This window comes from Haliotis asinina, chromosome 16 (genome assembly GCF_037392515.1).
Source record: "Haliotis asinina isolate JCU_RB_2024 chromosome 16, JCU_Hal_asi_v2, whole genome shotgun sequence".
Taxonomy (NCBI): Eukaryota; Metazoa; Mollusca; class Gastropoda; order Lepetellida; family Haliotidae; genus Haliotis; species Haliotis asinina.
Window position 1 is genome coordinate 40028275 of NC_090295.1, and position 25751 is coordinate 40054025.

At 40.6% G+C, this 25751-nt stretch overlaps 1 protein-coding gene across 1 annotated transcript in view; it reads right to left on the reverse strand.

The window, feature by feature from the left end:
- LOC137268722 (uncharacterized) overlaps positions 1-22383 on the reverse strand; it is a 33158-nt gene extending 10775 nt beyond the window's left edge. Inside the window, exons 1-15 of the mRNA XM_067803312.1 lie at positions 22364-22383; positions 21346-21525; positions 20876-21137; positions 20359-20394; positions 19952-20115; positions 18929-19145; positions 18258-18431; positions 17559-17743; positions 17083-17242; positions 16720-16831; positions 16188-16338; positions 15550-15694; positions 14552-14717; positions 13310-13500; positions 12489-12538 (exon numbers count right to left, since the gene is read on the reverse strand). Coding sequence (XP_067659413.1) covers positions 12489-12538; positions 13310-13500; positions 14552-14717; positions 15550-15694; positions 16188-16338; positions 16720-16831; positions 17083-17242; positions 17559-17743; positions 18258-18431; positions 18929-19145; positions 19952-20115; positions 20359-20394; positions 20876-21137; positions 21346-21525 — 2193 coding nt within the window. The 5' untranslated portion in view covers positions 22364-22383. The remainder of the gene's footprint in view (positions 1-12488; positions 12539-13309; positions 13501-14551; positions 14718-15549; positions 15695-16187; positions 16339-16719; positions 16832-17082; positions 17243-17558; positions 17744-18257; positions 18432-18928; positions 19146-19951; positions 20116-20358; positions 20395-20875; positions 21138-21345; positions 21526-22363) is intronic.
- Between the last annotated feature and the right edge of the window lie 3368 nt (positions 22384-25751).

Here is a 25751-nt window from a genome sequence, read left to right on the forward strand (position 1 = left end):
ATGTGAGTGAGTGAAAGTGGTAAGCAAAGGGGCAGGGACACCTAGTTAACTTTCGCCTTCCCCGCCTGAATGAAATACCAGGTGTGAGTGATTGAGTGAGTGAGCGAGTGAGAGATACTAGATGTGAGTGAGTGAAAGTGGTAAGCAAAGGGGCAGGTGAGGGAAGAATACGACCAGGTTTAGCTATAGCATACATATCTGTGGGATTGAATGTGTGAGTGTCTGTTGAAAACTTCACACGATATTCTGGCCTTTAGTAATTATTGAAGTATGCAGATGTAACTATATTCAGTTGCACTTGTCCCAAGGACCAGGTCTGAAACTTTTGCACTTTGTTGAGAGGGACAAATGCGATGAAAAATCACATGATTAAACTTTGGCTATATAGGGATGCCTATTGTGAGGCTAGGCCATCGTGACTCTTAACAAAATGATGACAGCTGGCAATACACTAGCCTGACAACACCACAGCATGACAACCTCCCACACTACCTCACGAACGTCGGTCACGCAGGATCAACATCTGGTCATTATTGAGTTCATTATAAGCTGTATGTGTCTCTCGCGGGTACACTGCTCCAAAAAGTCGTACATCAGAGCGTATTGCCCGAGGGAGAAGCTTACAGCGCATTTACCTTGCCATCATGTCAAATGTACAAAACAGCATTTTATTATAAACTAGTGTCCAAAAGAAAGGATACCACTTGTTTGCAACGATATAAAATGAAAACAGAACAATAGACACGGTTAAGATTGGTGTTATTCTTTTGATAAATCATTTATCAATATCTGTAAAAGAATACATTTGAATTTGAACACTGAATTTGACAAGACTTTAAAGATGGGTTGGATCGAAAAATGAACATTTCCTTAGAGCACTAGTCAGAGAACCAATGTGAAATGTCAAATGAAACGTCTCAAAGTCAAGTCAGTAGCGGGTATGTCCACCGTCAGCCTCAATACACGCCAGAACACGCCTGCGGACTGATGATGTCAAACGTCTGATGACGTTGGGAGTGATGCGTTGCCATTCTGAGAAGATATCGTTCCAAGTCCTGAACATTGACTGGAGGCACAGGACGACGTCGGATTTGCCGATCGAGGTGGTCCCATAAGTGTTCAATGGGATTCATGTCCGATGAACATGCGGGACATGGTAAAACCTGTTGGCGTTGTTAAGGAAGTCCTGTGCCAATCTTGCTGTGTGTAGCCTTGTATTGTCCTGTTGGAAAATGATTCCACGAGGTTGTTGCTGAAGAAAGGGCACCACAACAGGTCGTAAGATGTCATCACGATAACGTTGCGCATTCAGATTTGCACGAATTACGACGAGCCTTGTCTTGACGTCACCACACACGCCACCCCAAACCATTAACCCTCCACCTCCGAACGGCCGGACTTGATGAACACAGCTAGGCGCCAAACGTTCAGCAACTCTTCGGTAAACAAACTGCCGTCCATCGTTTCTGAAGATGAGGAATCTGCTTTCATCCGAGAACAGAACACGTGCCCAGTGATGGACCACATCAATCTGTCGTGCCGATGTCGAGGCGTAAGGAGTGGTCCGCAGTAGGGATGACGGAGCCGGATACCATACTGCCGTAGTCTCCTGTAGACAGTCTGTCGACTGATCCGGTGACCCAGTGCTGTAGCCGCCGTGGACGTCGCTGTTCCTCAGGTGAATTACCCAGATGTAACGATCTTCACCGAGTGTGGTTACTCGTGGTCTTCCACTCCTGGGCCTGTCTGACGTGTGACCTGTCTGTCGTAGCCGCTGCATCAATCTGGTGATGGTGATGCGTGCGCAGCCCAACCTTAGGCGACGTCGACGTGTATCGCTCCTTGTTGGATAATTCCAACGTCTCTCTCTCTCTCTCTCTCTCTCTCTCTCTCTCTCTCTCTCTCTCAGGCTGTCAAACGTGGCATGTCTTGTGTTCTTTTTTTGCTGTGATATCAACGGGTAGACCCATCTGTTTTATACAGTTTTTATGCACGTGCAGAACATGCTAGAGCAAGAAACGTCACTTTCACGAAATGTACGTTTTCCCCGGAAGTAGTAAATTGTTCCCGGTATTTTCCATCAAATACGCTTTGTTTGGGATATGCAGTACGGACTGGCACGATTTTGTTTAAAAATATCACTTAGTAATAAACTAAAAAAGTTGGTATCGTTTCTTTTGGGCACTAGTCTATTTTGAAGATTTATAAGCTCGCCACCGACTATATGACATATAAACAAAAAGGCGTCTGCCTCTCGATTGGGTGTTTAAAATCAGTGATCATATTTTGACAAGTTTAAAGATGCTATAGAAATGGAGCCCTATCACGTTGACATGACTCCTTACAAAATGCTGATGTGGTCGTCTTTTCCCCAATATCATTGAACACGTCAAAATTTAATTCTGGACTCACAAAAGTCCAGAAACTCTCAGCACTGTGGCCACTCTCTCACAAGGGATTTGCCAAAATTAAACATGCAGCTGTTATGTATATGTGCTAAGGATGAAAAAGTGAAACATTTTCTTTTCGAAAACTCAAAATTTAAACTCGCTCGCCAACAGTGGCCAATGGGTTGGCCCATGGGGGAGAGTGTTTAATTTCGTCCAGAATAAATGTTTTGGAGGTTGTAAATGAATGAAAATGTTAATAAGTATCATGACACAAATTTCAGCTTGTTGTGACTTGACTCTGCTAACTCACAGTGATTTTAAAAAATCTCGCCCATGGGTGAAAAACATATTGGAGAATAATTACTTTCATTGAAAATACATGGTTTTTTCATGCTTTGCAGGTTTAAATAAATGAACGTGTATTTAGTAGTGTCCTGACACGAAATTAATTTTATTTTGACTTAATTCGGCTAATTTAGAGTGATTTTTTTAAACGTCTCGCCCATGGGCGGAAAACATTTGGTCCATGGGTGAGAATATTTACTTTTACTCAGAATACATCTTTTCCCATGTTTTGGAGGTTGTGAATTGATGAAAGTATGTTCATAAGTATCATGGCACAAATTTCAACTCATTTTGACTTAATTCCGTTAATTTAGAGTGATTTAACAAAATCTCACCCATGGGCGAAAAACATTTTGGCCCATGGGCGAGAATATTTCCTTTTACCCCAAATACATCTTTTCCAATGTTTTGGTGGATGTAAATGAATGAAAGTACATCTATGAGTATCATGGCACAAATTTCAACTCATTTAGACTTAATTCCTCTAAATGAGAGCAACTTTAAAAAATCTCGCCCATGGGCGAGAATATTTGCCTTCACTCAAAATACATCTTTTCCAATGTTTTGGAGGATGTCAATGAATGGGGATATATTTATGAGTATCATCGCACAAAATCCAACTCATTTTGACTTAATTCTGGTAATTGAGACCATTTTCAAAAACATCTCGCCCATGGGCGAAAAACATTTGGCCCATAAGCAAGAATATTTCCTTTCCACTCCAAATACATCTTTTCTAATGTTTTGGAGGATGTATACGAATGAAAGTGCCATTATGAGTATCATGACACAAAATTCAACTGATTTTGATTTAATTTTGCGAATTCAGGACGATTTTTAAAAACTATGCCAGAATAATTACTTTTACTCAAAATACATCTTTTCCTGTGTTTTGGATGTTGTAAATGAATGAGGATATATTTCTAAGTATCATGGCACAAAATTCAACTCATTTTAACTTAATTCCGCTAATTTGTAACAAGTAGAAGAATCTGGACTTCCACTTAAATTTTCATAGTTGTTTTTATTGTCTTGGAGGTTGTAAATTTATGAATGAAAGTGTGTTTATAAGTATCACGACAAACCAAAATGAAATCATTCCGGTCTTAATTCGACTAATCTCGCTTGTGGACGAAAATATTTTCGTTTGCTTGTTTTCTTTATTTTGCAAACATATGGTTAAAAATAGATGAAATTGTAATGACAATTCAGTTTAATTTCGTGAGTTTAGTTTTATGTCGCACTCAGTGATATCCCAGCAATATGGTGGCGATTTGTAGATAATCGAGTTTGGACCAGGCAATCCAGTGATCAACAGCATGAGCATCGACGTGCACAATTGGGAACTGATGACATGTGTCAGCCAAGTCAGCGAGCCTGACCACCCGATCCCGTTAGTCGCCTCTTACGACAAGCATAGTCGCCTTTTATGGCAAGCATGGGCTGCTGAAGCCCTTTTCTACTCCAGATCTTCACGGGTCCCGAACACAGCGCTTTGCTTCCAGCAACATATACAACACATTTAGAATACTAAGCCTTGAGATTCTTTTGAATTTAGGTATTCTATATATATAACCAAATTCAAGCTATATCTATGAAGTTGAAGTTATTTGTGAAAGCCCTTATCAAGAGTGACCGAACTCCAGTGACTATGCTGGGACACATTAATAAACAGTGTTGTGAGATCTTTAAACTGTATTGAAATATGTCTTGTCAATCCCACTGACATTCGCCAAATGTACCTACCTAATAGTTTTAAGTGTACCTACCCAGTTTAGAATGTTTCGTTTTAATAGTGTGGTCTCCATTCCCGTTTGCCCGTCCCGGCTTTTCTTCGTCCGAGGTTTTATGGGGTATTCTCCTATTTGTCAGACCAGAAATAATCTACAACAGGGACAGACCACTCGCTTGTTTTCTTTACCATTTGAAATAATTAGTATGCGCCACCTCATGCTCCAATGCACACAGTGGCCTGGTTCGTTTCCATCGCAACTTCGGTTGCGTTTAACAGTACTTCAGCCAGTTTACTGTATCAGTCGAAATCTTACAATGAAAGAAAGAAAGAAAGAAAGAATGAATGAATGAATGAAGATACTAAAAACCACCAAAATATGCACGCCCCATTTAAAAAGATAGAGTGCTAAAGTGGCAAACCGGTAAAATCTGCCAAGATTCAAACTCAAAACTATTCAATCGTATTTTACTCGTAAATCACAATGGTCTCAAAGTCAAATGTGGGTAGTTACAGAATCTGTGGGTAGTTACAGAATGAAAGCAAAATATTTTACATGTCTATGTACGATTTATTTAGCAAAGCCAGAAGAATCCCCGACAAACACGGCCGCTTCTCCTCAATCTGTGGGTTTGTGAGAGTGAGGGTACTCCCTACAAGGCTTACTCCCATTAATTAACAGGGTGTCCTCCCATTCTATGTATTTTTCACTAGATAGGTACGGAAAATTAATTAGGCGATGTGGGTATGTCATGATTGGTTGATTTCTCAGGATTAGGTGAATTAGGTATGGCAGAGTCGATATACTATGATCATAGGGGATATAGCAACCATGTTGGAGTGAAGGAATGACAAAAAAAAAGAATGATAGATTAATGAGTGTCTTTTTTAAGAATTATGAAAATGGGAATGATAAATTAACACAAAATGCCCTATACCTGTCCAGCATGTCATACATATATGTATCATAAAATAATAACTTATCAACTGAATAATACATAAAAATACTCTTATGATTATGTATAACATCACATTTTAGTAAAAAAGATGCATGCGTTGAACTTGTTAGATGTTTTAAAGATTAATGGAAGAGGTAGAAAAGGACACCCCCACTTGGGAACTTGGGAGCAGAGAGACGCCACGGTTCAGTGGTTACAGCTATACGGCCTTCTGTGCTCTCTGCTCAATATATTAAGGATGGTGATGTAGATGAAGGTTACGCAGGAAAAGTAGGTGATGTGGGTATACTACGTCAACAGGCAGCTGTGCAATCAACCAGATAGTTTGTTGTTTCAACCTGTCTGACAATTGTTATGTCTGACCAGGGAGACAATAACAGCTGATGTTAACACATGTGATCTAACGATAGTTTTGCGTTCTTTAGCATGTTTTGGAAGGGATGGTCGTGGTGTATCATTTATTCTTTCATTCATTCACATGTGTACTTCTTTCATTATTTCTTTCTCATTCATTTACATATGCACTTCTTTTATAATTTCTTTCATTCATTCACATATACGTCTTGCTCTTCATTCATTCATTCATTGTAAGATTTCGACTGATACAGTAAACTGGCTGAAGTACTTTTAAACGCAGCCGAAGTTGCGATGGAAACGAACCAGACCACTGTGTGCATTGGAGCATGACGAGGCGCATACTAATTATTCCAAATGGTAAAGAAAACAAGCGAGTGGTCTGTCCCTGTTGCAGATTATTTCTAGTCTGACAAATAGGAGAAATACCCCATAAAACCTCGGGACGGGCAAACGGGAATTACTAAAAATGCAGACCACACTATTAAAACGAAACATTCTAAACTGGGTAGGTACACTTAAAACTATTAGGTAGGTACATTTGGCGAATGTCAGTGGGATTGACAAGACATATTTCAATACAGTTTAAAGATCCCTCAACACTGTTTATTAATGTGTCCCAGCATAGTCACTGGAGTTCGGTCACTCTTGATTAGGGCTTTCACAAATAACTTCAACTTCATAGATATAGCTTGAATTTGGTTATATTTATAAGAATACCTAAATTCAAAAGAATCTCAAGGCTTAGAATTCTAATTCTGTATATGTTGCTGGAAGTAAAGCCCTGTGTTCGGGACCCGTGAAGATCTGGAGTAGATGGGCGATGGGATTTTGGAAACCCTGGTTTAGGTCATTGGTTGATAGGCTTCACGGTACCTATTGTCCAATTTCACACAGTTCTGATAAAAAGCCAGACAGAACTTTCATCAGAAAAGAAAACATTATCCAAATCTTAATTTTCAATTTCTTTCAGTCAGATTACATTAACGGTGAGGCGATCCGTAGTACTGAACTTCCTTGGCCTCCCTGTCCCCTTCTTGTGTTCAGACCCGTGAAGATCCCGGGCTGGAATAGGTCTTCAGCAACCCATGCTTGCCACAGAAGGCGACTATGCTGTTGATCACTGGATTGCCTGGTCCAAACTCGATTATCTACAAATCGCCACCATATTGCTGGGATATCACTGAGTGCGACATAAAACTAAACTCACGAAATTAAACTGAATTGTCATTACAATTTCATCTATTTTTAAACCATATGTTTGCAAAATAAAGAAAATAAGCAAACGAAAATATTTTCGTCCACAAGCGAGATTAGTCGAATTAAGACCGGAATGATTTCATTTTGGTTTGTCGTGATACTTAGAAACACACTTTCATTCATAAATTTACAACCTCCAAGACAATAATAAAAAAAAAAAACTATGAAAATTTAAGTGGAAGTCCAGATTCTTCTACTTGTTACAAATTAGCGGAATTAAGTTAAAATGAGTTGAATTTTGTGCCATGATACTTAGAAATATATCCTCATTCATTTACAACATCCAAAACACTGGAAAAGATGTATTTTGAGTAAAAGTAATTATTCTGGCATAGTTTTTAAAAATCGTCCTGAATTCGCAAAATTAATCAAAATCAGTTGAATTTTGTGTCATGATACTCATAATGGCTCTCTCATTCATATACATCCTCCAAAACATTAGAAAAGATGTATTTGGAGTGGAAAGGAAATATTCTTGCTCATGGGCCAAATGTTATTCGCCCATGTGCGAGATGTTTTTGAAAATGGTCTCAATTACCAGAATTAAGTCAAAATGAGTTGGATTTTGTGCGATGATACTCATAAATATATCCCCATTCATTGACATCCTCCAAAACATTGGAAAAGATGTATTTTGAGTGAAGGCAAATATTCTCGCCCATGGGCGAGATTTTTTAAAGTTGCTCTCATTTAGAGGAATTAAGTCTAAATGAGTTGAAATTTCTGTCATGATACTCATAGATGTACTTTCATTCATTGACATCCTCCAAAACATTGGAAAAGATGTATTTGGGGTAAAAGGAAATATTCTCGCCCATGGGCCAAAATGTTTTTCGCCCATGGGTGAGATTTTGTTAAATCACTCTAAATTAACGGAATTAAGTCAAAATGAGTTGAAATTTGTGCCATGATACTTATGAACATACTTTCATCAATTCACAACCTCCAAAACATGGAAAAAGATGTATTTTGAGTAAACGTAAATATTCTCACCCATGGGCCAAATGTTTTCCGCCCATGGGCGAGACGTTTAAAAAAAATCACTCTAAATTAGCCGAATTAAGTCAAAATAAAATTAATTTCGTGTCAGGACACTACTAAATACACGTTCATTTATTTAAACCTGCAAAGCATGGAAAAAACCATGTATTTTCAATGAAAGTAATTATTCTCCAATATGTTTTTCACCCATGGGCGAGATTTTTTAAAATCACTGTCAGTTAGCAGAGTCAAGTCACAACAAGCTGAAATTTGTGTCATGATACTTATACTATATTTTTTCACTCATTTACAACCTCCAAAACATTTATTCTGGACGAAATTAAACACTCTCCCCCATGGGCCAGCCCATTGGCCACTGTTGGCGAGCGAGTTTAAATTCTGAGTTTTCGAAAAGAAAATGTTTCATTTTTTCATCCTTAGCACATATACATAACAGCTGCATGTTTAATTTTGGCAAATCCCTTGTGAGAGAGTGGCCACAGTGCTGAGAGTTTCTGGACTTTTGTGAGTCCAGAATTAAATTTTGACGTGTTACTGGCTTTCGGTAATGGGATAGAACAAATACCTCCGTTTTCGAAGCTCCGTACAATCAACATGTGAGGCGATTCGTTTGATGGCGGGTATCGTTCGAAAGCTCTGAACATCAACCTTGCCAAGAGTATTTTCCGATTTGTAAGAAGCAATATTATTGGATAAAAACTAGTTCCTAATGACGCTTATTTGCCACAGTCTGCTATAAGGATCGTGAAGGATCAAAATTAAACACGTGACCTAAGGCAGCCAATCAGATAACAGCAATGGATAATGGTCTTGTAAACATAGATTCAGACGAAAGTTTTAGGTAAAATTACGTTATTCTGGACGAGTTACACAACACATCACCACCTATAATATATTATGGACCTTTTTGCACGTATCGGTGATGACCTGTGACAAAAATGGTTTATGCACATTTTGTAGCATTAAACATCGTGTCCAAGCGTGTAGTTCGAGGCGACGAAAGCCGAGATATCACTTGAATTACGACACAAAATCGCTCAAAAAGAAGGAAGTAGTAAGTTATTGTGTTCATTTAAGAACTTTTACGAGTATTGTTGTTGATTGTATTCTTCAACTTATTCTCTTTGATTAATTATCTCCCCGAAACATCGTTGCTCTTGTCTTTGACAACTTCATGATATGGACCCGTTGATGAAGCATGTGTACGAGAAACATATTTTGTTGTTTGAATCAGCAAAACTATTGATCGTCGACATGAGAAAGCAGCTTTAAATGTAACTTTAATGTAACACAATAAACATCGCATTTTTCGCATTAATTTATGGCTCGCAAAAGTTTCCTGGTTTAGAGTATTCTACTACGGATCGCGTATTTACTCTGCACGCACTGGTCTAAAGAGCATGGTAAAAAAGCGAGCATAAGTTGTACACAGGATTTGAAGACTTAACAAAAACATTTGTTTGGGCCAATCGTTCTAAATTACGGCAGTGTTTACATAAAGACGGTTTTCAGGGGGACATGTTTAGCATTCTGAAATCAATATATACGTTATTTTACGTTCGATCTTGTGTAAGTCGGGGTTACAGATTTTTTTTTTGATTACCCCTTTGGTGTAAGACAAGGCTGCTGCTTAAGTCCAATCCGATTTTCCTTTTCATTACGAAATTATATCATGATGTCAATTTAAGTGTATGGAACATAGAATCAAACTGTATCCGGATCTTGTAGAAATCCTAATGCACCTTTTTGCTGACAATCCTTTTATGCCGGAGGCCTGTTATACAAGAAGCGTCTCTTGACTTTGCTTTTGACTTGGAGAGACAGTTGCAATGGGTGGCCGTTTTCTTTATGACTTAAGTTTGTAATTGTATCTTTGCCTATAGATGCACTGTTAATTTCTACGTTTGTAACCTTAACCTTTAACAAATGTCAATTCCCATCAATCCTAGACGCGATGTATAGAATTGAAATAGGTACATCATCTTCTTGAGGACAGTTGACCAAGGTCAGTGCTAATCAGTGGTAATGTTGTCCCAGGAGCAGGACAGAAAAAAACCGTATTATCTGGCCAGCCAGACAAGATCAACCGAGATTATGCGAGGTCAAACATTTCACACCATGGTTTTGATTCTAATTAAATGCTGGCTGTCGCAAAACGATACCCTGGATTCTCAGACTTCTCTGGTGGATTCTGGTGGTTGCTGGTTAGCGCCAAATTTGGAATCAGTGTATTCAGTAGTTTGTATGTATGGGTGTTTGAGAATGGTAAATCCTGAACTCGCATACTTATCAGACACTCTAAATCTAGTTTATAAGAAACAGAACGTTTCTGACTAAACTCAGTGTCCTTCATCCGGTGAATGAAAGAAGCTAGTGTACAAAAAGAGCTTCTGTATGTATATGTGATGAAGCACAAGTACAATGATGACAAAGATGGCCCCAATCGTCATTTGATCTTGAATCTTTATAACAATATACAAATGGAAGCATTTTTTTCAAGTTTTGACTCTTAATGGAATTAATAGATTTGGTTTCGTTGGTTGGGTTTTTGTTTAATGCGACACTCATCAATATTCCAGCCATGTGACGGGCGGTCTCCAATAATCGAGCCTGGACCAGACATTCCAGTGATCAACAGCAAGAGCATCAAATGTAACATATGTTATATTTGGGATTACACTTTCTTAGTAAAGCATGCATTCTAGTACTTTTCTGAGTCCCACCCTTGATTCGATCCCAGACCAAGAGTCAGATCGTCAACACACAAAGTCAGCCATCTAACCCACTCAGCCACCACGACTTCCACAAAAATGAAAGTCGGAGACTGCGAACTTTGTGTACCCCGGATGGGACTCAACGTTACAAAAGTACTAGAATTTGTACTTTACTAAGAAAGTGTAATCCCAAATATAATATATATTACATTGACCACTTTCTAAATGACATTATGTAATCATAGCATGAGCATCAATCTGAATGGGATATGATGACACATGTCAACCAGGTGAGCGAGTCTGACCCTCCTGATCCCGTTTCTCGCCTTTTACGACAGGCATGGGTTGCTGAAGATCAGTTCTAACCCGGATCTTCAAGGGTTTATAGAGAGAATAATAGCTGGATGGATCACCAATGTATTGATTCCAAAAACTGCAATTCTTCTGGTTTCTGATACAGCCTCTCGAACTGGGACTTGTACCGTTAATGCTCGTGAGATGGGTGTTAAAAGCCGTGCCTCTGGACAGGTAACATCTGTGCTCTCTGGCCATCGACCTCCCCTGACCCTAATCCAATAGAGAACGTTTGGGTGAAGGATTCGTGGTCTTAAGAACCAACCTCAGAATTTGCAGGAAGTTGGCGCTGCTATGTAAGAGCAATGGTGCAGGATCCCCAACCACCTGTTCACAAGCATCAGACAGTCGATGAGGAGATGGTGTTTGGCAGTGGTAAATGCCATGCACAATATTGAACTGAGAAATTTCGAATTAACATTCTTGTGACGTGACATTCTGTATACCCATGTTTTGGAACGGCGGTGTAGCTTAATGGAACTGATTGTGGCACTGTCAGTGTATCGAGTACATCACACAGATCTCAGCAATGAAATGATAACAGTTTAACCGTCTTACCATTTCTTGTTCTTTTATAGTGTTCTGAAGAAAGAATATAAAGTGTCTTTTTGACTCATGTACTACAGTTGTCAATATGCTCAGAGACTTAAAAAGTCAACTGTCATCCTGATCCACCAGTGGAACCATCTGTCTGAACAGGCTGCCCTGGAGGCGAATATCTTGTATCTATATCAACTGAACACACGTTAATAACATACTTTGTGGCAGCTACAGGTACACCAATCTCATGTGCTAATGGCGGCTTAGTTATTCCTCCGTCGTACACAAACCGGATCAGAGTACTACAGGGGCAACATTGACTTCATATCGACCACGAATAATATACTGACCTGGTGTTCATGGCGGGTCGTTAACATATGCTACCCATCAAAAGTTTAGACTCAGACAAAATATTATATGTTATTTACGCACAGGCACACACACGCACACACACGCACACACACACACGCACACACGCACACACACAATCGAGCTGCTTGAACAGGTTTGCTCTTTTACTCACGAGAGACACGATTTCATGGATTTCGTTTTTTTCGATGAGTGGGTGATTTTACATAAATATTATATTTATATCGCGCATACATGTAAATCCATGCCTAAGCTCAGAGCGCACAGACACAATCTAATCATTATTGTCCCGTATATAGTGATGTGAAATGAAAACAAGTTGTGCCTGAACAGGACGCCTCCATTTAAAATCCATTCTATGATAAAAACAGAACTCTTCTGGAATGTGACACTATTTATTCTATACAAGATGCCATTCTAGGACGCAAGGTAACCTATATGTACAGCAAGGAGTCATTCAGGGGCACACGTCTTTGTACGTTGTTGGCAGAGCATGTGCAATGGCGAGGTGTTCCAGAGCTGCAACACACAAAAAATATCATTATTATCTGATCTTACACATTTATATTGCTTACACCATACTCTGAAACGCAAAGGCACCTAGAGCTGCACAACGACTGATGCGAAGTCATATGCGAACCTCATTACTAAATGGTTTAAGGGTTTGTTAGTTGAACGCTTTGAGTGTTCTTACAATTATACTGTTAATCCACAAATCATGGAACTCTATTATTCAGAGAAAATATCTGTTTGCAACATATATCCTGCAAACCCTCCTCTAATCTTATACCCAACAACGACTGTCACCTGAGGCGATGTGAGCGAGTGAGTTTGGTTTGATGCCGCTTTTTGCAATATCCATGCAATATCACGGTCGGGGACACACATTGTACCCACATAGGGAATCGAACCCAGGTGTTCGGCGTGACGAGTGAACGCTTTAACCACTAGACTACCCACCGCCCTGAATCGATGTAATGTGACCATTCAGGAAGAATGTGTGCCGATCAGATGGGTTTATACCATCAACGGATAGTTAGATGGACTGAACTTACCACAATTTATGACATTGTTAATATGTAAAAATATATTTGACATAGTAGTCAGATATGTACATATAGCAAATCGGAACCGCGGTCCGTTCCCCCAGCTCAAACCTACACCGCATGACCTTACCTAGTACGGTTCTAAGCCGATTTATCCTAATTCATTTACTCTCTCCCTTCCTGGGTCTATTCATTTTGACATTACGGCATTTTTCCTTATGTGCTCCAAATGAAAATAATGTACCTGCAGTAGAAGCTTGCATGCCGGCGTTGTAGTCGCACGCTACCTCGTTCTTGACGTAGTCTTTCCTGTTGTCTTTGTAGCTGTCGTCTTTGCCGGGGCCTCCGACCATGGCGCCGTAGAGAGTGTGGGGGTTGGGGCCCTTCTGGTTCTGAGACTCCCACTCACATGGAGCCGGAAGCATAGGACAGGAGCTGTTGAATGAGTGAGTGAATGAGTTTAGTTATACGCCGCAAATATCCCAGTTACATGACGGTGGTCTGTAAATAATCGAGTCTGAACCAGAAAATCTAGTGACCAACAACATGAGCATCGGTCTGCACAATTAGGAACCGATGTCATGTGTCAACCAAGTCAACGAGTCTGACCACCCGATCCCGTTAGTCGCCTCTTTCGACAAGCATAGTCGCCTTCTGTGGCAAGCATGGGTTGCTGAAGACCTATTCTAGCCCGGGACCTTCACGGGTCAGGAGCTGTTGAAAGGCAGATCCGGTTGATAAGGTAACACGGTCTGAATAGAACATCTGAAAAGGTACAGGTAGAATACACATTGTTGTTTCACTTGCACTCGATGCGTTTGGCACTTGGGTAGGTGAGCTCCAGTGCCGGATCGCCTTTCAGCGTTTGTTTCTATGCCAGCTATGAGGCAGCTACACGTGTCCGTAGTCGTACCTCATCTTGGGAAGGATATGGGATTATTGTACCATGGTGGGGTCGTGTACCCCGAACTCAACACATAGGGTACATGAAACTAGGTTACCAAGGCGTATTCTACAAACATAAGTTTTCTACGCTTAATTTTCACTCAATTTTGACTCAAATTAGCTGAGATCGAGAAACTGTGTGTGTTCAGGCTCTGAGCATCACGTACATCCATTAATTCTAATGTACATAATGTACGTTTTCCTGTAAGGAGCTTAAGGATTAGTTTTCGGGTTATACCACTAGGCAGCGTGATACACTGTTTTCAGCCACAACTCTACTGACCGTAATTTACATTTAATGCAACTGGTGTGAGGTATTCCTGTTTTCATCAGGATGTTAAATAACTATTTCACAACATGACGTGTTCTCAAACAGTCAATGACACTGCTTCTGAAGCATTGTCTCAGTTATCGGAGTTATTTCCACAGTATGCTGAACAAAGATGTGTCAGCCCTGACAGATCACGAGTTTCAGCTCACGAGCCATCATTGAGTTAAACCAGTGTTGGCTTCATGATTCCCCAATGAAACATCTACCAACCTTGCCCTGTGATGTGGTCTCTGTGGTGGGTTGACTCCAAATCCGACAATAAAACTTCTTCCTGTATCGCCAAATGCGTAGTGGAGCTGCGTCATGGCCCACTTCCGGTATGAATCTGTGTGGAGCCCAGCGTCAGCGGCAGCCAGGGCGAGGAAGGCCGTGTTTGCTGCAAGTGATTAGAGCTATTTATGACTCAATTCCAAGTATAATGTTGTCGTTGCCGTTGTTGTGTCACTAAAACTGTCAAGTGTATTGTTCGACCAGCGACTGTCAGCACCATAATCAGTTCGCGAACCAGTTAAGATCAACTGCTAAGTCTTGTGTTGTTGTGTTTAACGTAGCCAAATGTATTTATCATTATGCATGAAAGAAATAACCATGAATATATGCCATTGCTCTTGGACAGTGTCGTAATCATTGCATAACAATATATTCCTGCCATTTGTTGAAGATCACTATATTGCCAGTGGCATGTATTTTTTTTGTTTTTGACTTAATATAATCTTCTCTTGCCTGTCTTGTAAATACACATACACTATACCACTTTTGTCAGATTCATGACAAGCAATGGACACTAGTTTGAGGTGATTGATAATAATTTGTCAATTCATCAAGTTGCATTTCTCAAACACCTAACAAAGCTATTGCGTTGTTGTAGCTGCAGGGTAATCTTGTGATTAAAGTGTTGAGGACCTGTGTTCGAAGGATCAGCTGAGCACGAGTTTCTTGTGGTTCACGGGCTGACATTGCCCAGACAGTGCTAAAGACTATTTGCTAAGACTTGTTCGATCCAACTGCTATTATCAATTATGGATTACCGGTCTCAGTCTGTGACATGGTTGAAAGTGTTTCCTTGTACTCTCTGGACACCAGTTCATGCTTTCAATCAATAGACGTTCCCAGGATCGATTGTGGACAGGCCACCGCATTTTAGAGGACTGTTGCTGACTGCGGCATTAAACAAAACTCACTCACAGCTAAGACCTCTACAGATTTACCTGCATATCTGAGAGACCCCCACTGGAGCCTGTAGGCCAGGCATTTGGGGCTGTAGCCAATACTTCCTCCAGGGAACCAGTCCACGAATGTTCCTTCCACAACTTTCTTGTATCTGTCCTTCTTCGTTATGTTATATAGCAGAAGCTGATCGGGAGAAAAAATGTTATCATCAGTATTTATATTATTAACTTTTCAAAACAAACCGTCGACCCTCCACACGCTATTTAACAGGTACATGAAACTGATGTGGGTCATATTTAAACAGGGTCCTGTTAGAGGATAGAATATTGTCTTTTTTCCTTCGTGTCGCCTATCGAACATCTCGCTGTCAAGTTCGCATGAGCTGAAATAATCACCTGCACTCTGCTTCAACGAGGCTCTATTCCAAAAACTGATTTTCTATAAGCAAACCCTTTGTTCAAATTCGTTTACCTAGTACTAGTAGAACATCGAAACCTAGCAATTATGAAGAGATTCCGATTGCAAATAGTACATTTGAAATCAAACACTGGTTAAATCCGACAGTTGTATTAGTTGGGTCTTTTGTACAACTATATTCTCTTTGATTTAGCTGTATAGCCAGGTGTTGATTTCCGGGTGCTATTTGATATGAGACTACGACGGGATTCACACTTACATTTGCACCGCCGATCTTCTCATCCCAGGAGAATCCCCAAGCTGTTTTGTTTACGAAGTGTTCCTCGGCATAGTCCAGGTAGGTCTTGTCTCCGGTAGCCTTGTACAGCCACACACCTCCCCAGCTGTTCTCATCCTCGTAGTCCTGAGATCTGTTATGACAATGATTGCATTGATATTGATATTGATAATGATATTATTGATGGTGATGCATGCGTATTATTTGATGATACAAAGGCTCTTTCTATAACCTGTATTCCATTGTCTGGCTAGTTTGAAACTGAAATAAGTCTGCTAGTCACATCACGTACATGTCGAAGCTTGGATGCCATGGGCTTATCCTGATCAGGCTCCACTCGCACAGAGCAGTTCTAGGAATACCTTCACTTCCACACCTTTGTATACACTTGTGGCAGTCTAAAATTTTCTTGAGCAAGCGAGTTATGTGGTCTATCCGTAGGACCTTGTGAATATTATATTATTTTCTGCTTAGGGAATATTTGTGATCACAACATAAAGACTTGTGTACTCACGCATAAAAGGCCGCAGCATTGGAAACAGTTGCGCTGTATTTTCCCTGGTGAGCCTTCCCGAACTCAAACAGTTGCTTGGCGTGTTTCAGCAGGGTGGCCGAGTAGGCGGGGTCTGGCAGGACACGGACAGAGAAAACACGTGTCAATATCTTACAGCTTGATGTGCGTTTATCGTCTTGCCCAACTATTAACTGTTTCATTAAACATCAACCATCCACGCTACAGTAATATCAAAGAACGCATGGGTGTACATACTCAGTTAAATGTTGGGAATCGAACTCGTTTCGGGATGACGAACTATCACTTTGTCCACTAGGCTTTTCACACTTTTTCTTGGGCAGACCAGGTCGGGTTTAAGCCTACCTTTGTCTTTGAAGGCAATTGATCCAGCTGCCATTGCGGAAGCGGTCTCCATGGCTAGATCTGACCCTGGACCGGATGCATCAATCTTGAAGGCTGGCCTCCTTCCGGTCATGCGCTCTGGGCTGGTCCATGTCCCGTGGTCAGCACCGCCATCTCCAACCTTAATATTCATCATTTATGATTTCGTTATGATGGAAAACAAACCTTGGTCGTATTTTTAAAACAGGTCAAGCAAAAACGAATTCCAACGCTTACAAATGTTTCGAAATGTGTGATTCGTAATATCTTCCAGACAACTCTATAAGCACCACAACAACAAACCACGCAACCTTTAAAATGAGATCAGTATTCACACATACAGTGACACTAATCCTCATATGTCTGATACTCGTGAAGGGAATATTGCAATCACCAGCTTACGACAGCTTAATATATGCTTGTTATATCCGACGTTGACTGGGGCAGAGCTCCATTACCTGCGCGTACAGCTCGTTAGGCTTGGTGTGACACTTGATGAAGTAGTCCAGCGGCCACTTGATGCATTCATACATCTTCTCAAGCTGACCCGTCTTCTCGTAAGCGTCCTTGTATTCAATCAGACTCCATGTCAACAGGGTTGTGCTGAACGCCATGGGGAAGTTGAATTTGACGTTATCTCCAGCTGAAAGAGTAAGGTCAAAGGGCTACATCAGACTGAGAAACATTGTCCCGTGACAATGCAATTCACATATGTCCAACATTCCACAGTACTATGAAGCATTCAGTATTAATTATTTTTTCGATATATTCTTGGTTTTCGTTATTAAAGGATAGTTCATACGTTTCTTTAACAACATGACAAAATATGTATCACTACCATTATGAAAGAAAGTGACACGCAGGTAAACATGAAACTATCATGATAGTCTAATGTAGAAAGATTAATTACAAGAGTTCTGGCTTGCAGCTAAGTGTGCGTTTCAGACACGGGTCGAACCAGGTCTTACTTATTGCATAATCATTACTGGCGTTCGTCGTAAATTCGATGTAAACATGCAAGAAAGAAAAGCATGAACCTGTTAAATGCAGTATGACCAAAAACAAGCAAATACCTAACCATTTCATTCAAAACATAACTAAGAAAATATGTTGCGGTTTGGAATCACTTGAAAAAGCTGTATGGAAATTAAACTTACCGTCATACCATCCTCCAGTAAGGTCCTCTCCGTTGGCACCCTTGTCGTCAAGGGCGGAGTCCCCCCTCCAGGGGATCCTGTTGTCTGGGGGGAGTTTCCCGGATCTCTGAGCCTCGTAGAACAAGATGGACTTCATCAAAATTTCAGGATAGTTGTACTTGGTTGCTTGGGCCCCTGGCGACAGATGGTGGTTGAACAATCATCAAGTCATTGGCTTCACGTGAAATGTCTATGCGTGTGGCTAGAAAGCACCACTTGCCCATAATCACATAATGCAACAGTCCTATATTGCGAAATTTGCTGTTTGTTCAGCTATGTGACAAAGGACTGTAAACAGACTAATTTCGACAGAAAAATTCACATATTAATATAGGCAGCATCAGGCTGTGGTCTCAATCAGGCCATCGAACTTGAACACCCGCGCCATCGTTTCGCGCCAGACAGCAAACAATGGCCGCTAGTTGAGTTGCCAGAGGTTACTTCTACTTCATGGTGACGAGATCATGACATCATTACGACGTAGGGATACTTTACAATACGGTGCATCAACAACAAGTAAATATAAAAATCGATGGCGTATTTTGTCTAAGGAACTGTCTCTCTGGACGTTTAAAACGTCAATGCCATGTCATCCCCGTCCACAGTTAAAGTCATAACAGAAGGTAACTGACCCGTAACAACAGGAGTGATTGGCAGCGTCTGTCCATCGTTGGTGACGTCGACAAGGATGGCAGTTGCGCTGGGATCGCCAGACCCACTGCACACGTTGCCTGTCATCCGGACACAGTAATGGTCTCCGGCGTAATGGACACCTTTAGTCTTCCGGTTGACCATTGTCCATTGTTTTGAGCAGCCCGATGTTGATCCAACTATATCCCCTTCATAGTCCTAAATAATTCCATTCCATTAATCAGTATCAGAAATATAAAGATATAAGATACACACGCTGTTTGGTTTGGAAGACAATAGATGACAATTTCCAACACGAGCAACACATTGAGAAACTGTTATAGCAATGATCAGACAATATTCTTCCCTACATTGAATCAATAATAACAGACTGTGCATTGATAGACTGGAATATATTTTCAAAAGTTGATTTCATGTCATTTCAGGAACAATTTTATCATTTGAAAACGTAACTCAATATGATCTGTCTTAAATGTCAATTTGAACAGCAAAGGAAACGCAAGATTCGACAAACAATACACACACATGTGGGTTTATGTGCTGGTACTCGTCGGGAATTGTGCCGGTGTTATGATGCCAATAGTGGACATCGTGTCACGTTGGCTACTCCTCTCAGATTGACCAGTCCTCTTTTTACCCCCTGATTACCAAAGGCAAGAGTAGGAAAGAGTGCTTTTTACGTCTTCAAGACAGACACTCCACCCTCAACAAAGTGGAAGTTGTGGTCTGTGGATAAGTGGGTATGGTTTTACGTCGCTTTTAGCAATATTCCAGCAATATCACGGCGGCGGACACCAGAAATGGGCTTCAAACATTGTACCTATGCGAGGAATCGACCCCGGGTCTTCAGCGTGATGATGCTATAACCATCAGGCTACCCCACTGTCCCCTGTGGCCTGTGTGTACAATATGTACAGTAAATGGTTTTCTGGCTGAACGTACCTACATCTTGCTAGGTTGTGTGTACAAGATGTAGAGTCAATGGTTTCCTGGTCTGTACGTACGTGGATATTGGTGACCCCGACACTAAAGGTCATGAGAAACTCCCAGGCCTGGATCTCCTCCTTGAGGTCAATACAGAACTGACCCTCCCACTGACCATTCCTATTCTGGATCAGCTCCATTGTTAAGGTCTGGTTGTGAGGAACGTGCTCCGGCTTAGTGCCCTCTGTTGACAACGGATAAGTATCAAGTACGACAACTCTTACAGGTTTCTTTGATTAGTTGTGCATTTGTAGACCCGCAAGTGGCATAACAAAATTAATTTCCAAGATAATCGATATCACCAAATACAAAGTGAGTGGTATACTAATCATGGCGTTTGTCCAATACATTTAATAAGGTTAACCGCTGGTTGGATGTGTCAACACTGTATTGGGGACTTGAATAATTACGTTAACGTGAAACTTACTTGTTGTTGGAGGGTGTGTCGTTGTTGGGGGCCACGCTAAAAAATAGGAGGAATCATCATGTTATATTCTTGGACGTTCAAATTCTTTTCGATCGTATATTTATTTGGCATATTATATCACAAAAACATTTTGTTAACTTCCGGTTTATTACACAACCTGATCTAGACTTCTATTGTCCACGAAATGCAGTCTCAAGTACTTTTTGATGAAGTGCCAAAACGGTATATATGTGGTTTTCCGAAAGTATTTTAAGGATTTGTACATACTATGATAATATAACACATTACGAACGGAACGAGTGTCAGAAGAATGATGACCATTGTCGAACGTCTTTGTAAAATGTCATCGACGTACCCGTTATGTTTCTCTCATGTGTATGAATTTTATGTGTGTTTCTGTTTGTGCATGTAGGTGTGTCTGTGAAAGTGCATGCACGCACGCACGTGTATGTGAGTGGCTGCTTTGTCTTAGCCATAATTTTCACAAAACATCTATGAACATTGATAACATCCATACTCTCGCCAGGTCCCAGCGTTCTCGTGGTGGTTGGGGTGGTTGTGGTCGTCGTGGTTGTGGTCGATGTCGTCGATGGTGGTGTAGTTGGGTCGGGCATGTTCTCTAGGACGACAGTAGCCGTTGGGGTGACATCCCCGTCAGCGTGTCCGAGGAAACTGACGCACAGACTGTCCCCAGAATGTTCGTCTCCATTAAATGGCTTGTTGACCACTACGAACTCGGTACCATCCGCATTCTGAGACTCAATATCAGCCAGCCAGATCTGATAAACAATATGACCGGAAGCTAAGATGTGGTAAGACAACAGTTGACAGCCAAAACAATTCCAGTGTAAAAACATTCCACACTGACAGTCAAGTCAGACTATTTTTCTCTTATTTTTCGATTGATTTTTAATATTTTAGTGATATAAAAGTTTTCGACCAGTATCTAATTTTAAATTGAATGTAATTCGTACTGTATGTACCGACCTCGAGAGACTTTAACGGGATGCTGAAATGAATTCGAGCTTTCCAGGAAGTGACGTCAAGGGTGAACGGTAGACAGAAATCACCCTGGAAACCACCACTCCAGTGGTTACCCATGGTAACAGGGACCGTACTCGTTGATGACGGGCTCGCAAAGAGCCCCAGTAAGAGGAGATGAATCATCTGTGAACACGCCAATGGCCAAGTGAGTGAGTGAGTAGGTTGTGTTAGCTGTCCATGTACTACCCCAAAAACAATTCACTGTATTCAGAATCATGTATGGAGACAAGACAATCCCTCGGTCACACTTTCTGAATGACAGTTTCACATTTTTAGAACATCCAACGCACCTATGATTTATTTCTCTTTAACCTGTGTTTAACTCTTAACCTTTAACTCTTCGTCGTTTGTTTGATTTATAGTGTTTAAAGTACCTCTACTTCAGTTTGTATTTTAGAGCAAATTATTTCCTGCAAATGGCATGACACTGAAATACCCGAGATTCTTTTAAAGTTTTAGGTTTTAATGAGAACAAATAAGTATATATTTATTAACCGACATATTTAGCTTTCGTATGGAACCATCGATCTTTTAGACGACTTACGCGTTAGAATAATGTGAGTGATTTGGATTTTACGCCGCTTTTACCAACATTCCAGCAATATTCCAGCAATATCACGGCGGGGACACCAGACATGGGCTTCACACATTGTACCCATGTGGGGGATCGGGCCTGGGTCTCTGGCGTGACGAGTGAACGCTTTAACCACAAGGCTACCCCACCGTTCCTAGAACCATGAAAATTAGTCCCAGAGCAGCAGTTGAGTTAAAAGTACTTCAGCTTATATTAGACACAACTATGGTGAATATATATTCACCACTGCTATTGTCCTCTCAAGATTCCAAATGTTTTATATTGTATCTATTACCTGTGAAATGAAAGCATAGGTTAGTTATGTTTGCATGCTGAAAATAATGTAATGAAAAGGTTTTACGAAGAACGTTGTTCAACTGAACTGACCTGTCCGGATGTCTGTGAGTGACTGTGCAGCTTTAGGCTGAACTGCTTTAACACAACCCGTTATCTGGGCGAGCCGGTGGCTTGATAGTGCTATCAGCGAGAGATATTCAGCACCACAGTGTCACCCGTCTGAACAAAACATCAGAAATGTATAAATGTATATGATTGGTTAAGTTTGCTCTGGTATTTAGCAATATCACTGCGACGACACCAGAAATGAGCGTCACATTGTACCCATGAGGGGATTCGAAACCGGAACTTTGGCGTGACGGGCGAGCGCCTTAACCACTAGGCTACCACACAGACACAACATAGGTATCAGAGAAAAAGGTATCATAACAAATGGTCACGACGAGTGAGTGAGTGAATTCATTTTTGTGCCACACTCAGCAATATTCCAGCTATACGGCAGCAGTCTGTAAATAATCCAGTCTGGACCAGACAATCCAGTGATCAACAACATGAGCATCGATCTGCGCAATTGGGAACCGATGACATGTGTCAACCAAGTCAGCGAGTGTGACCACCCGATCCCGTTAGTTGCCCCTTAAAGCAAGCATAGTCGACTTTTATGGCTAGCATGGGTTGCCGAAAGCCCATTTTATCCTGGACCTTCACGGGTCACATGAGGGATGAAATATGTCAGGTATGACCGAATCTCCGTCAGCATGTACAAATAGGTGCAGTTAGTAGAAATTCCAGTCATTCTGCTCTGGACATACATTCGTGGAGGGGAAGCGCCACACCTCGCCCAGCTGTGGATGTTCTGGGTGAGGATTTTGACAGTTGTTCTGCATCGAGATCTGACCGTGGAGGGGAAGCACCACAGCACACTCACGCGTTGAAGGGGGTTGAAATGCTACACTTCAGGCACATAGATATTTTGCTATCTACCTTCGAAAAAGCAACGGCATTTTTATTTAATTAAAATAAGATCTGCTTCACTTTTGGTATTATAGTGTGTTAACTTTCAAGCTCTGATAGAAACCGCAAAACCCTCTCCACATCCGTTTCAATTTTCTGATAATAGAAGAGTCGATTCTGCAATTCTAACTGTTTGTTTGACAGTCTGTTTTACTGTTGTACAACGCGTTCTGTAAACAATCGAGTCTGCACCAGACAATCACGTGATCAACAGCATGAGCATTGATCTGTGATTTCGGGAATGAATGGTGCAAGTGAAAAATATGGAATTTCATCGGACATCATTTTGTCACTGATGCATCAATGTTATAATGTTTTCAGAGCAAAACCATGTTTGATGGTACCTCACATTTTATAATCGGTTTTGATACGTGAATTCAAAATATGCCTAAGTGTGAATAACTCAGATTTCTGAGTTGGAGACAAGAGACATTTTCACTGCAGTCACAAAATTTGGTCTCTTCACGGTAGTGAAAATATCTCTTTACTGGCACTAATATGTGGCTGAAAACCGGTTCCTGATAAGTATCATGTAACACAACAAAATGAATGGCATTGTAATAATATGCATTTCGCCAAAGTCGGGGTATTGGATAGCCAACCTTCATCAAAGAGGTCGCACTAATCAGCTGATCGCCGATTTATTCAGTTCACACGCACTGAGGGAGTGCGATTGTCCTGAGGTGTGTCCAGTCCACGTCACACTTTACGTATTGTCAACACTTTATAGAACGTGTGAGAATTTTCTACAATCAGAAAAATGCTTGTCTACATTAACATTCAAACCACTTTGACGTTCAGTTATTTAGTACAGACTTGGATTGTTAGATCTCATGATCCGAAAGGGGAAGCTGTCGTATTAAAACTCTCTGTATGTATGTATGTATGTATGTATGTATGTATGTATGTATGTATGTATGTATGTATGTATGTATGTATGTATGTATGTATGTATGTATGTATGTATGTATGTATGTATGTATGTATGTATGTATGTATGTATGTATGTATGTATGTATGTATGTATGTATGTATGTATGTATGTATGTATGTATGTATGTATGTATGTATGTATGTATGTATCTACTCTTCATTTATGATATTAGTGAATGTTTTGAGAGGGCGACCCCATTTGCACCTCCTTACAACCATATATAGTTATTTCGAATATAGTCGCATTTGAAAGATGACTGGTGTATGGCATGTAATTGGCATGTGTACAATTATCATTTTAAAACATTTCAAAACGACTAGAAACAAACGCTAGCAAATGTGTGATGCAAGATGTGTGTCAAGAGTAATGTTCTAAGTGATTTCTCGACCTTCTTGAAAAACGTCAAAATCAAGAATGGGACTCCATGCACGTGTATGGGGCTACTGCGCTGTGCACGTGCATACCATGCGTTGTGTGGTAATAGAGGGAATGGTAGTACGTTCATAAGATATCTGTCTTTGAAACGTTTGTTAACGTTTACACTTCCTATCTAGCTTGAAAGTTCATGTTCCCCTACTTTTTAGAAGAGTACACACACACACACACACACACACACACACACACACACACACACACACACACACACACACACACACACACACACACACACACACACACACACACACACACACACACACACACACACACACACACACACACAAAAATGTGTGTGTGTATAAATTTCTAAATTTCATTCAGAAATAAACAGTTACATATTCGAAAATGTAAAACCAACTTATATGTAACGTCTTTATGTATGGGTCGGAGACCGTACATGCAACGGGATACAGGATATGAATAGTGTCATTTCCATCAATCTTCCTGCCATGTGTGTTTGTGGTTGTTACGTATATATGTATGAGCAAAGAGTTTTGCCATTAATAATGCTCCGACCAAACTGATGCTTTCTTGGATATGATCAGAAGTGATGCCGTGTTCTTACAATGACAATAAATCACAGATGCTAACTGATAAAGATATGTGTTGTTTCAATATGTATTTTATTTTCGAATACCGAATTATATTATTTCAGTTGTGTGCCTGAACAGAGATGTTTACTTGTTGAAAACGGTAGCAAGTTAATTTTGAATTACATCTGAGGATTGTTCAGCAATTTTAGCGTAGACTCTGCGTCTGTTCAGGTTGAAATGTATATTATAGTGACCTGTAAGTAGTCATACGTCCTTGTATCCGTTTTTACATAAATAATGCCAGTTTAAGACGAATGACCTTGTGCTACATGTACGTGGCCAATAACCAGGTCAAGGCCCTTTTGTGGTTCTCTGTCTTCTTTCCAGTAGTGGCTATTCTGGAGACACATATCTACAAAGCACCTGGTGTTATCACATACCAGAACAAAGTATTACGGCATTAGCAGCATTCCAACTGATCCCAAACAGTGAATGTATGTCATTGTGTGCCGCCTTAAACAATAATACAAACTTAACATGTCTAATTACGACGAATCAA